Source organism: Lepisosteus platostomus, chromosome 12 (genome assembly GCF_059453375.1).
Source record: "Lepisosteus platostomus isolate fLepPlt1 chromosome 12, fLepPlt1.hap1, whole genome shotgun sequence".
Taxonomy (NCBI): Eukaryota; Metazoa; Chordata; class Actinopteri; order Semionotiformes; family Lepisosteidae; genus Lepisosteus; species Lepisosteus platostomus.
Genome location: NC_142622.1, coordinates 8715810 through 8729327, shown reverse-complemented (window position 1 = coordinate 8729327; position 13518 = coordinate 8715810). Strand labels below are relative to the sequence as shown.

At 39.3% G+C, this 13518-nt stretch overlaps 1 protein-coding gene across 2 annotated transcripts in view; it reads right to left on the bottom strand.

The window, feature by feature from the left end:
• vps13b (vacuolar protein sorting 13 homolog B) overlaps positions 1-13518 on the bottom strand; it is a 325535-nt gene that overhangs the window by 272448 nt on the left and 39569 nt on the right. For both annotated transcript variants that reach the window (XM_088600797.1, XM_088600796.1), the window contains exons 6-12: positions 13073-13254; positions 12137-12311; positions 6280-6572; positions 4262-4357; positions 3087-3209; positions 2710-2847; positions 956-1043 (exon numbers count right to left, since the gene is read on the bottom strand). In XM_088600797.1, coding sequence (XP_088456923.1) covers positions 956-1043; positions 2710-2847; positions 3087-3209; positions 4262-4357; positions 6280-6572; positions 12137-12311; positions 13073-13254 — 1095 coding nt within the window. The remainder of the gene's footprint in view (positions 1-955; positions 1044-2709; positions 2848-3086; positions 3210-4261; positions 4358-6279; positions 6573-12136; positions 12312-13072; positions 13255-13518) is intronic.

The following is a 13518-nucleotide window of genomic DNA, read 5'->3' as shown; positions in this document are numbered from 1 at the left end:
GATTGTTTCAGGGAGAAACAATTTATAATGTCTACACTAAAAACGTATGAAACAATTTTTTACCATATTATTCATCAGTACCAAAGTCATACTTCAGGAAATCTGAGTCTCACACAATGCTTCAAACACCTAATGCATATAGTTACTACATATCAGTAAGACCTATATACTGATCTTCATTTTCAGAATTAAAAAAATATTAATAGCATAACACGTTAAATTATTCTTAAAATCCTACCATTAAGCCTTCACTGGCAACTGTCCAGCGCTCTTTTTCTCACAAACCTCTATTTCACGAAAAACCCACTGATGTCTCAAGAGGCTGAAATAAGCTTTAACAGAATCATCAAATTTGAGGAGAACATTTTCAATACTCAGAACAAAAGCCTTATGAGAAATCAATAGACACGTTTATTTTTTTAAGAGCAAACAATTGTGATACTTAAGAACTGATACAGAGGCAGTTGAGCACAACAACTCCGTTCCTCAGGATGACCTGACGTTACAACATGAGGATTTTAAGATGAGCAGGACAGACAAGAGAACTAGTCCAAGCACTATATTTCTGAAGCCTGAAAAGAAACACTTTTAATTACAAGCAGCCATTCATTATAATCTGAGAGAAAAAACATTCTTCATCTGACCTGAAACTCACAATGCACTGGGATCAAACCCAAAAAAAGGTGACGGACATGATTTGCAAAAGCACATTCGGCCTGCTCTGGCTTTTTTTTTTTGCAGGTGAAGCCTGAGACAAGCGTATCAACACGCAAGTGAAAGAAACTCAAATATCTGTCAGCACAGCTTAAATAATCCTGATGGCTAGCCTCCAGGTAAATTTGGGATACAACTAGGGACAGCGGGTCAAGGACCAAGGCAGCTGGGAAGAGTGAGGAGAGCTCTTTGTTTCTGTTGTTAAAGAGAAAGCAAACAACAGGGAGAAATAAAACAATACCTTTGCTGCTGCTGTTCTCCATTGTGTACAGGTAATCCATGTAGAAAGCACCAAAGCGCTGCATGCCAGCTATCTCTGTGTATGTCTCCTACCGACAAAGAAAGGCAAACAGAACTCAAGTTCCCCAAGGATGGATTTCACAGATTACACACTGGGCCTGCTGAGTACTATAGAGGGAGACATGCTTGCTTGTGTTTGCACACCCCCTCACAGTGAAGCTTATCAGCAGAAAAGAACAAGGGTTATCTCCCCCATCCCTCTCCAGATAGGTAATGCCACTTCAATTGAAGATCAAACACCACCACATCCAGAAAACGCCTTTCACCCTCAATTGTTATGTTCAAACCACAAGGTTAATGAGTAATATTTATTAAATGAGACGGGAGGAGAGGGGTTATACTTTTTAAAAGGTGAAGATGCTTTATTAATGAAACCCACGAATCAAGTGCTTTATAAGGTATCTGACTGCAATTTTAAAAAAGTACCAAATAAAAAAAAAATATGAAAACTACTTGAGAGACTTTCTTTAATAAACATTTCCTAAAACTGATTTATTTTTAATTCCCTGGCATTTGGGAATTTTCCTTAGATAATGGTATAATTTTAATGCTAATGGAATTAAGAAATAAGAACGCAGATTAAGTCACAATTTACTCAGCAGCAGGTACTGCAACAAAGTACAGTGGTTGTATGTTTATGAAGAAAGCTGATTTCTATATACAAGGATTGATATGAAGTTACCATTAGGACTCAGGCAGCGATAAGAAAATCAAGGGGGTGTCCTTGTAAGGCCAGTTTGCATCATGCTAAATGCACAATCCTGCCAGAAACACTTCTCTAATCATCAGAGTTCTCAGAGAGGTTTTTACCATCTGGGAAAGGTGTGAAGTAACCAGCTGCCCAACTAAACCCTGTTTTTCCCTGCTGAGCACAACATTTCCACTGAACAAATAAAGGTCTATAAGCACATTTAAAAACAATCTTTGGATTCATCGCGATTCTAGTTTTTGAGCCCTGGTTTTCAAAGGAAAAAAAAACTTAAAAGCATGGGAACGCCTAAGAGACTTTTAAGAATGATTCAACCCGCAAACATGCTTTAGATAATCCGAAAGGAGCAAAAGTAATTTAAACCATGACATGAAAAACAAGGGAAGCATCTTGACTTGAAATGCCCACAGACATGAACGCTATAGATCAATCAAGCCCTGTGCAAATTCCAGCAGTGGCAAGTGTGCCTGACCACACCTGACTCGGCAGTGTGTGTTGCCTCTGTATATTAACAACTGTAACAAGTGAAAAAGGTAGAGTCTTGATGCAAACCCCATATCAGATAAGAGGTAATAAACCAATATTTCATTATGGGATCTCTTTCTATGGCTTTTAAGGACATTCCTACTATTCTCCAATGCTATCTTTTCAGATTAAAGGACAGTCTATCATTCTATAGACACAGCCCTATTTGAACAAAGTTACTAGAGGAAGTGAACATCTAAAGCCTCCATTAGCAGAATCTCTGTGAGCAGCCTTCCTTCCTGTTGTAGAACTGATATACTGTCAGTGGCAATTCAAGAAGTCGTCATAAGATGTTTCCAACCAAACCTTTTTCATATCAAATCATAAGTCGTTGAGAAAATCATTAGTACCCTTACTAAAAATAAATCCAGAACACTTTCAAAAATGACTAAAAAAAGTTTTGTATTTTCAACTACCACTTTTACTATACTTGTACTTCACAGTTTTGTTGTCCCGCAGACCTTGTGATGAGTGGAATCTAAAATGAACTCCGCTCGAACACCATTGTTCTCCGGGCTCCGGTAATCGAACAGGGAGTTGGTGAGGTACGTCATCCCTTTACTGCTCAGGCTCTCCCCACAACTGAAGAAAACCGCATCCTTTAAAGCAAGGAAAACAGGGCTTGTGTTATTCACAGGGCATGACGTACATGCCATCAATACAGAACACGTAAAAAAAAAAGAGGTCCCTTTTTAGGCGTTTTTGTTTTAAACTCCTTAGAAAAGAACAACAATCTTTCTACCTGAACACAATGTCACAACAGACTTGGCCTCCCTGCTCTTCGAAACCAGCTGAAGAAAGCTGGCCTGCAGTGCAGGAGATGTGTTCCCATGCTTACCTCTTCACATCTGTTCATGTTCTCCTCAAAGTCTTTGACTCCCATGATGCCCTTCAAGCACAGAGCTTGGCAGCCCACAATGCCAATCTGGCAATCGAAGAATGGATCTCCCATGATGAGAACCTACGGCAGAGAAAGACGGCCCTGCTGATACCTTCACAAAGTCAGAGAGACTAGAGGGAGATTCTTCTGACAACTTTGTTATATTTGCATGCATCATTTCTTTCACACTAAAATGCACAGATTTAGCACTTTATGTCCTAGAAATAGGAAAGCACACACTGCTGTTTTGACAGTTGGGAGTAAAATGTTTATTATAAGGAAAAGATTGACAGCAGTGACTCTCTGATGGTATAGCTCCTAGACAGTCAGGAAGCCTGGAGTTATTCTTCTTTTTATTATCTTCACTCAGCTCAGGAGAAGGACATGCACAAAATCCTAGTTAGACTAATCTTGTACATCTCAAGCTAAGTTTTGCTATGTTTTGGGTGACATCAATATTTTCTAAGAGAGTTGCAAGTGTTATTGGACCCTTCTGTAAAAGCATAAGGGTAATCATCTCAGTAAAATAAACATGATATAGTTACAGAACAATACTGGCCATAAAAATTGAAAACAGAATTACAGAAAACCCTTCAATGGTACAGAATATAATTGAAAAATTACTTCATTTAGAGACTTAAGCGAGACTGTACTTTTGTTTCATTGGATAATTGGACTACTTTTAACAATATTATTGGTATATCCTGCTGTTTAACAAAATTAAATTATCTTAATGCACTGTAAAAAAAACCTTCTATTCAACAAACTGTAGTGCTGTACTCATGATGAGTACACCAGAATCCCCAAAATAATACATTACCCTGGTATAGACTAATTTATCAGCACAGAATGAATCCCTTTATCACACTCTTAATGGGGTCAAGAAATCTAAAGATAAAAAATACTAGAGACCATGTCAAACTTCTCAATTCTTTTCAGTTTACAGACCCAAAAAGAAAATATTTTAAATAAAACACTTTCTTTTCCTCACTCGTATGTAAGTGTGCATCCAAAAATCCACGGGGTCAAATTCCTTTATTTTGTGTATTAGAAGTTGTTTACTCTTCCAGAGAATGTATACAATTGTGTCGATATTGTGAGGAAACCCATATTTTCAGGAATGAAACTCCTACCTCAACAGTAATTCCCTCTTGCACCAGACAAAGTACTTCCCTGGACTTCACCTTCTGGGGGCTATAGTAACTGCTTTCAGCTTGCATTTCTGTGAGCTGTAAAAAAGCACGATACAGATCTTGAACGCCCGTTGCATTGTTGCCTTATACAGCAGAAATCTGCCATTAGTGTAAAGACCTGATGAAGACAAATTAAGCAGCGCAATCCGCCAATTTTACTTTTGCACAGGAAACAGGTGCAGAAAAAAACAGCTGCAACTTATTATCCACATTAGAGAATAAACCTTTTCTTGCCCAATACGTTGATTTAATCACGTGTGGGTAACGCCACAAGCTTCCCAGCAGCTTGAAAGTTCATGATGAACCTTCTTCAAACAGAACAATCCATTTCACAATCGCACCATGCCTTTGATGCCGTGCGCTTAGACGCTAAGTGCTGCTGATTCATTCTACAGAGACAAAAATGCCTGTGTTTTAAGAATTTCACGCAACCAAGGGTCTTTCTAAAACAATATGGAATGTACCATAATCATTTTTAGAACCAATTGCCTATTTGTCTGCAGAGCGTCAGAACCATTTCACAACTACAGTATACCCACATTAAAAATAATACTACAAAGGAAATAGCTATAAAAATAAAACAGTAATAAAGCATGGATCCTTATTATACAAAACTTAATATTAAAAAAGGAACAATGTTTTTCAATAGCCGATACTTTATAGGCGAACATACATGTAGGCATTTATACATAGCTGTTTTGTAGGAAATGATATTCTGAAACATGAAGATCTCTTGGGGAACAATAAGAGATACATTTGTTTTTTTCATTAAAATATTATTTCTGCGTTATAAAGTAAATCCCACATTATAATGTAAAGAGTTTTTTAAAATATGGATTTATTGGGCATTTGCTTAACTGCTACTTTTTTCAATTTACTGGTATTAACTGACCGGCTTCTGACATACCTCTAGCTTCCACTACATAGTCACTCAGCATATATACAGTAAGTACATGTGGTAACTGTTCAAAACTAAATTCCACAAACTAAATACTTAAGCAAAACTTTGGCATTAAAAAAAAAAACTGATCACCCTTCAGCTGCCTGCAATTATTTCAGAGGGAAAGCAATTAATTGATTAAAAGAACTCAAACAAGAACAATTTTAAACATTATTAGAAAAATGCAAGGCTTAATTTGGCATGATTTTAAACTGGAAAGCTACCAACTCTTCTGAATGCTAATGCAGAAATGTGACCTAAGGGTTGCAACCAAAACTGAATCCAAAATTAATTCCATATATTCTAAACAAGTGAGGAGGATAATTCTGCTTGCCCCCAAATAGCCTTAACATGAAAATGACCTCCAAAGAGAGACCTCAAGCAAGCCGATTGGTAAGGTTCCACACAACTATAAAAATCAAATCAAACTTCTGACAAAACACTTATGAAAGCAGTTTACAGAGTTGGAAACAAAATGGAATGGAATTACTAGTTACTGCCTGTGCTTATGATTCATGTTTATTCTCAAGACAAAAAGAGAACAAAGCCTTGCTGAGAAATCTTCCAAAAACCTGCACGAATTTTTAGTTCACTTCAGAATGTAGTTTCTCCCCATACCATGGAAGGAGCAAGATAAACTGAAGCCAAGGACTCATTATCAATGCTTTCAACAGTAGCAACAGCAAAATACTGTTTCTTTCGATCGGTGTGTGTTTTCTAATACTTCTAAACAACGAAGTAAGAGGTGCTTGTTCAAGAGGAGGAGTTGCAAGTTCACAAAAGTTGCCAACTTCCAGAGGAAAATACTACTTCCTGCCGAGCATGTCAGGTCAGGGCTGTCTAGAATTAAAGACCAGGACCGATTCCCACTCCAGCACCTCTTAAAACAAAGCGAGCCCCCAACAGTGCTGACGAGAGGTTGTTTTTTTTTACATTCATCGAGAGGGTGAACGCCATTCCCCGGCCTCAAAGCTGGGGGGTTGCCGTTATCACCCCGACCTTGCAGAGCTCGCCTTACCTTGAAGGTGACAGAGGCCTTGGTGCAGTAGAAGCCAATTGAGATAATGGGGTCCTTGGGGGCCTGGCGTCTGAGGCTGCGTTGCTGCCCATCCTCCACCACCTGCTGGTAATAGCCCCCCTCCTGCTCCTCCTCCTCCTCCTCCTCGCCGGTGCTGACGATGGCAGGAACGAAGGACCAGGCCCAGGACACCCAGCCCTGGTCGTCCTCCTGTACTCCATGCTGGAGGTACAGCTCCGGGTTCTGGTACTGACCAGCGTGCAGAGCCGGGCCGTCGGCCTCCCCCTCCCCACCTGTCGGCAAAGCAGGAAGGAGTCAAGGGCAAGGCACTGCCAGCTCATCCTGCTGCACGGCCAGCAGCACCGGAGCCACGGCGACTTCGGCAGCCCTCAGCACCCTGAGCCCACACAACCGCACTGACGGAAAGAGCTCCCTTTCACCATCGCAAATCGTCCGAGAGACTGTGACGAAGAGCTCGTTGGGCTTTGCAAATGACACGCTACGGTCAGCCAATGCACTTAAATTCTGAACGAACCTGGAAAACCGCCCAGGGACTGGGAGGAAGTAAAATAAGAAAATGTTTCAAAAAGGTTGATGAAAACTTACATGTAATTACACATTTAAGAAACTTCACAGAACACAGGCACAACGGGCCAAAAAATGTGAAATAACAAAGAAATGAGGGCTGCTTGGCCAGTGTTTACAAGATCATTTCAAGTGGGACAATAAATGCAAGTAGGAAGACTTGAGTCTTGAGTGTGAAGCTACTGACGCTGGAAGTGGGAGCAAAGCCCTGAGGGTAGAGTAGCAATTATCTCCTGCAGCTCAGGCAATCCGCTCTAATTGAGACCGCTGACATCCCATGTCTCTGAGCTACTCCGTCCAACTGACAAGAACGGTTCCAGCCACACATCTGCCAAAATACAACCCGAAGCAGCAGGACACAGTCAGACCCCACTTACTGAAATAGGAGGAGAGGGACTGAGTTTGTGCTGTAGGTCAGGCCGCTTTTAATGCCCTGCTTGACCTCTGAACCCTTCACATAGTGTATATTTCCATGCACGCTGTAAAAGTCAGCTGATGTCAATATGCAAGAACGCGTAATCCCATTCCACAAAGGCCAATGTCTCGGCGAGAAAACATCATCACTGAGATCATTTAAAAAAAACCCAAGAGGCTTAAAATGGCAAAAATGACAGATTTTAATTAAGTTTTTCCAGTCAGATGTGGCAGTTCCAAGTCCTACAATATCCTAAGTGAAACACTTTGAGGTGTCAGGTTTATACATGAATCCCTTTAATTTCAAAGACGGCAAGGAACACCCCAAAACATCATAATATGATAAAAAAGGCTCAAAATGAATAAGTCCATTATTAAAAGCAATTACAGCAGGCAAGCTACTGAGGTGTTTAACCTTGGTAACAGGTCATTTCCAGGTCAATGCAAATCTAGAAGACAGCAGATTGAAATTCACTGCTCTCCTAAAGTAGTGGGACAACAAAAGTCAAATAGCAAAAGGTTATTTTTGCTTTACAGTCAATAAATGTGAATTTGTGACCACGGGATATTGAGGTGGACATGCATGCCGAAGTCAATACATTCGCTCCACTGTGCATCACAATCTGCTCTGAAGTACAAAGATGAGCCAGGAGAGCTTCAGAACCAAGTTTCAAGGACAGATCCAACTCTCTCCTCTTTGCTGACGATGTTAACTAATAACTGACGGCAGCTGCAGATAGAATTCTGAAGCTTAAAGAAACATTTGGCTTTTTTATCTAGAAGAAAATGCATCTTCACTTACTGGGCAGGGCTTTTACCGTGCAGCATGACAAGGACCCAAAACACATGGCCAGAGAAACTTAGGAGTTTAATCAGGACAAAACCAGATAATTTAGTAACGTCAATCTCCAGATTTACAACCAATTTACAACCATACAACCAATTTACAACCAGGACTAAAGCAGGTAAACCCTGAGAATGGGCAAAACATCTCAAAAGATTACACAAGGAAGACTGGAGAGCTTACAGCACTCCCGTCCACCACCACCACCAATGTGCAGCCCCACCTGGATGATGCGAGGGCAGCCATAGTGCGCCAGAACGCTCACCACACATCAGCTATCAGTGGGGAGGAGAGCAGAGTGATGAAGCCAATTCATAGATGGGGACCATAGGGTCTCAGACATCATGCAGTTGTTGCCTCAAAGGGACATACAACCAAATACTTTTACACTCTGAAATTTCCGCTTTGAATTCAAAGCATGTTTTTGTTCCAATATGATCAAATCCATGAATGACCCAAAAATCAAACACAACAGCGTACATATGATTCGTATTAATCTCACGCTCCCAAATACAAATCACCAGACTCTAAAGCAAAAATAACAGCTTTGCTGCCCCAATTCCTTTTTCGTGGGCACCACACATAAATCTCCTTCACTTCTTTCTTTGGCCAGATGTATTGCTTTTCCAGTTCCTTATCAAAATATAATGTGAACTTTTAAGAAATTCCAAATGGGTTCCTTACAAGTAAATCTTTAAAGAGAAGTGCCTGAAGGCCCCACACACCTGGAAGCAGGTTATTAGACTGAAGCCAACACTGCGTGCTTACTCAAACCTGCTTCTGCTCAACTTACCTGACCTACCTTTGATCCCTAGTTCAAGTAGTGCCCTCAAATGCCAGTAGATGTCCCTCCTTGTTAACAGTACAAGTCAAACGCCTATGTGCCCGATAATGTGCCCACCTTCTAACACTTTCACATACCTGTTATCTCTAGTGCAGAATACAGTAAGCTGCCCACCTGTCTCAGATCAAGCCACAGCCCACTGGGTTCCATCTGGTCACGACTTTCAGAAAAAATAATTCCTTGATATCTTTCTTTTCTGGCAAAAGCATCACCGCAACAAGATTATCATCCACACCCAGAAATTATTAGTGGACAGATTTAGTTATTTTGCTCTAACAAGCTTAACTTAAAGCCTGGCTTTCTTTTTCGTACTCGTACACTGCTATTTAAAATGACCGCTTCCTACTCAGTCTAACACACTACCGAGCACATCGCACAGTAACACATGCATGTCTGCGTTCAAAAGAACCACAACTGCCAAAAACAGCCATCAGAGGCTAAGTGCCAGCAGAGAGACAGAAACCACTGACACAGCCCCGTACTGCAGGGTCCTAGTCGGCTATGGAAGTCATTCTGGGATCGCAAATACTTCCCACTCCACCCTCATAAAACAGAACTACTGGGGTTTCTTGGTCACAGTCAGCCAAGTGTTAAAGGTGTTAAAGCCTGCAGGTGTCACTGAGCACTCTGGGGTAGGAGGCTCGCAGATAAGCCACTTAAAAAAACAGTCCCTCAAAACTCTAATTTTTCTATTTAAAAAGGAAAACATAATATAGCAAAGACCGTTTATTCCATATTTATAGGAACTTTTGCCCCTTCCATCTTTAAAATGTTAAGAGCTGTTTCATATAATTTGCCTTTAATTTCAATAAGTGCAGTTTTGTCTTGACAAACTCTGTCCTTTATTCAAATATGTGAAAGGCATTTCAACAGGACAGGCACCCTGCCTGTCCGAAAGGGTGTCTCCGTTACAAAGCAAACAAAATGACACTTCCTATTGGGAAAACTCCTGATATCTTTACAAACAGCTTCAGTTTTATTTTCAATGACTTTCCTATTTTATAAAATGAGATTTTTTAGTGACTAGCCCTTTCGTTTATGAGCTTTAGTCATCCAAATTTCCAACAACTACACTTTTAAAAATAACTTCGATATCTTTTGATAATCTTTGGTGAAAAGATAATGCTCTCTGATTAGATGCTTTAATATTATATATAATTATAATATATAATAATAATTACATATCTAATGTGGTGTTTTTCTCAAGTGTTCTTAAAACAAAACATTAAGACTCAAAAGCTCTGAACAGCTAGTAGTTCATTAATTAAACAATAAAACACTTTATAGAAGGTAAATTAATATTCTTTTTGAAACAGCTTATAGATAAACCAAAGATAATAATTAAATGAGAGAAGAGCATGATTCGCCCTTTACTGTGATAAATATTTCATTACTTAAATTGTTTTAATAATTTATTTTACTACCACAGCACTTTTAAAACTGATCTAAAGCAACCTACAGTAAAAGGACTCGATTGGGATACTAAACATATTGTATCAACATCTACACAAAGTTGTTATACTTGATCGCCGTTTGGAAGATCTGTTGATTAGTCATTTAAATACAATGCAAATTTCATACGGATTTCTACTTTTATCTCAAGATAAATGTTCTACAGTCCAATTCAAGTAAACATTTTTAACGTAACAAGATCTCAAACACTCGTGTTCCAAGAGTTAATCCCCTCTTGTATATTTTTGTGATAGGATACTAATTCACCCTCCGAGTTCCACATAGCAGTAGCATGACACTGAATCTTACATCTGGCTTTAAAATGGGAATGTGATTCATGCCAACTAGCACTACAGTTCTGGCAGATCACTTTGCACTGCCCACATCCCCCTACATAAATTAAACTTTTGCAACAACTTATTTCTCTGTACAGACAGTGCCAGTGCATCTTAATCCCATTTAGTGGGACTTTCAGAGCAGGCTGAAATTGCTGGATAACTTTACAGTAGCAAGGGCGTTCCTTCACATGCTAGCAGAATACTCTCCGCCATTACTTTCAGGTACTCATTTTTCATCTTGCATCCAAGGTTCTGTTCTTCTCTCATTACACAAAACCAGGGACAGCGATTCCACAGAACAACCGCCTTTCCACAGTGGCTTTCCCATGTTCAACTGTGGAAAACACAATACCTGCAAGCTTATGTAAAACTTCAGGTAACAAGAACGGCCTCGCCCTGTGTGCAACCTTAAGTCTAGCTCATCCGGTTACCAGTAGCTAAGCAATCTGAAAATCTCATCCAGCCATTTCATGAAAGAAGCCACAGTTGAAGGCTCCCTGTACCCTTTGTGTAGAAAACATTTCCTATTCTCGTCTTAAAATACATTTCCTTATAATTTGCACTTGTGTCCTATGGTTTGTCATTCACTGCTCTAAAGAAGAGCATTGGGCTTATTTTATCTATACCTTTTAATTTTAAAATATAATGTTCACAAATTTTAAAATGTGCAGTCTTCTGTTCAAGATAAACAGAATAACTTTTATCCGGTTAGAGTAGGACATTGTTTTAATCTACTTAGAAACCTACCTAAGCTGCTATACTGGAAACTAGGGAACACTGCCTAATTAAAAAGTTGATGTTTTTTATTAAAGGACTGTTTTTTTTTTTGTTTTCACTAGTGGCTTTAAGATGATTGATCCCTATGTATTGACTTCACACTTCTTAACAATATTAAAATTTAGCGGAAAAAACATTATTCTGTGACATTTATACTAATAACACAGATTTGGCTTATGGATCTTTCCTTGTTATTTCTTGATTCAGACGTACATATTAAGCAGAAAAGACTTGTCTTTCACAGCTGTCGGACAATAAAAAAGTTTTTTTTTTTTACAAGGACACGCACATCAGTTACCTCAAAAAGATAAAGGATAACAATCCATATTTGAACGTTTCTGCAATAAAAGACGACTTTTAATCTTGGGTTTACATTTTAAAAAATGATAAAGCCTGTTGTGCATCTTTTTTATCCCAAATGAATGCATTTTTACACATATCTGAGAAGTTCCACAGAGGAAACAATAAATGTAAGGAAACAAAATGCTGTTCATACCCAGAGCAGTATATCACTATTTACATAATACTTTCACCATAATCTGCTGCTGAATCTTTTAAAAGGGAAACCATCTATCGCCCACTTGGAATTCCAGTCACACTCACCAGGAATGGTGATCACGGTTTCCCTGGCATGGCTGCACATCTCCTCAGCTTCTCCCTCTTTGTGACTGCCTATCTCTCCATAGTACAGGGCAATACCGAGCTCCATTATGCGGATGAACATGGGGAGTTGCTGGTCTGTAATAGAGAGCTTCAGACATTCCACCAGTGTCTGGATCTGGAAAGAACCAAACAAAGTCATGACGTCCACTTCTGATGCCATCAGATCAGTCAGGTTGATTGTCATCAAGCATAAGGAGGAAATGGACAGATTCTTAATTCCTTCAGCAAATTTTAACATTCATCTCAGTTATTTAACTGACTGAACTTAAATCAGAACAAAAATTTTAGGTACGATTTCAAACACAAACACAGTTTACAGATCCATCAGTAATTTACCAGCAAAGAACGTTATGCTTACTAATCTTCTTTAAATCCTGGCAGAAAAACAAACAGCAGCTTTGCTTCTTTACTTTTAAACTCAACTTTCTTCAGTTAAGAAATTAAGTCATCATAATTATAGTTGAAGTGAAACAAAAAAATGTTTCCTATATTGAACATAAGATCTTCCAGCACCAGGAAGTCTACCTCCCGCTGTACTTTCTCCTCAAACAATTTCCTAATGCATGCCCGGTAAACAAAATGAAATAGTACTCAAGAAAACGTATTTAAAATGCTTAATGCAGTGTATTACCACCCTGCAATGTACAGCAACCTAAGCAATCAGGGTCATAGCTTATACAGCAATCAAATTCTTAACCATTCAAAAACGACATGTGCTAGATATTAAGACACTGCTGACCAAAATTAAATTATTAACACTCCCATGTCACATTCCTTGCTTTAATACTTTCCTTTTCAAATAAACAGTGACAAGCTGCACGGAGTAACCTTAAAGGATCTGTGTTATTGGAAGAGAAGCCATATTCTAGGGCTTACTTTAATAACAGAGGGTATCTTGGAGTTGATGTTATCGTAAGTAAAGTGCAGTCGAGTTCGAAAGGAGCACTTGTAGAGAAGAGGATCCTGGTAGAACTCAATCTTCCCGCTAGCGTTCCGCTTATCAAGGCACACCGTGCAGTCGGAGAAATTAATCACCTTCCTTAGCACCAGATCAGGAGCTGAAAGGAAAGCAAAAAAAAAAAAACACGGAATCAAAACAGCACTTACTGGAGGCGCGTGCATTCAAAAAACACGTTTGTGTCAAATTCCAACTACGAAATGTACAATGAGTGGCACGTCCCAGACCCATTATTTAAGACAACCAACGGTTTGGAACACATGACTCGGAAATGTCCTACTCTGGATTGCAGCAGAGAGATCGTCCCATGTTGCCATCTTTCATTTTTTTAAAGACTCGAAGTCTTGTCGATGCCCCTTTCGGA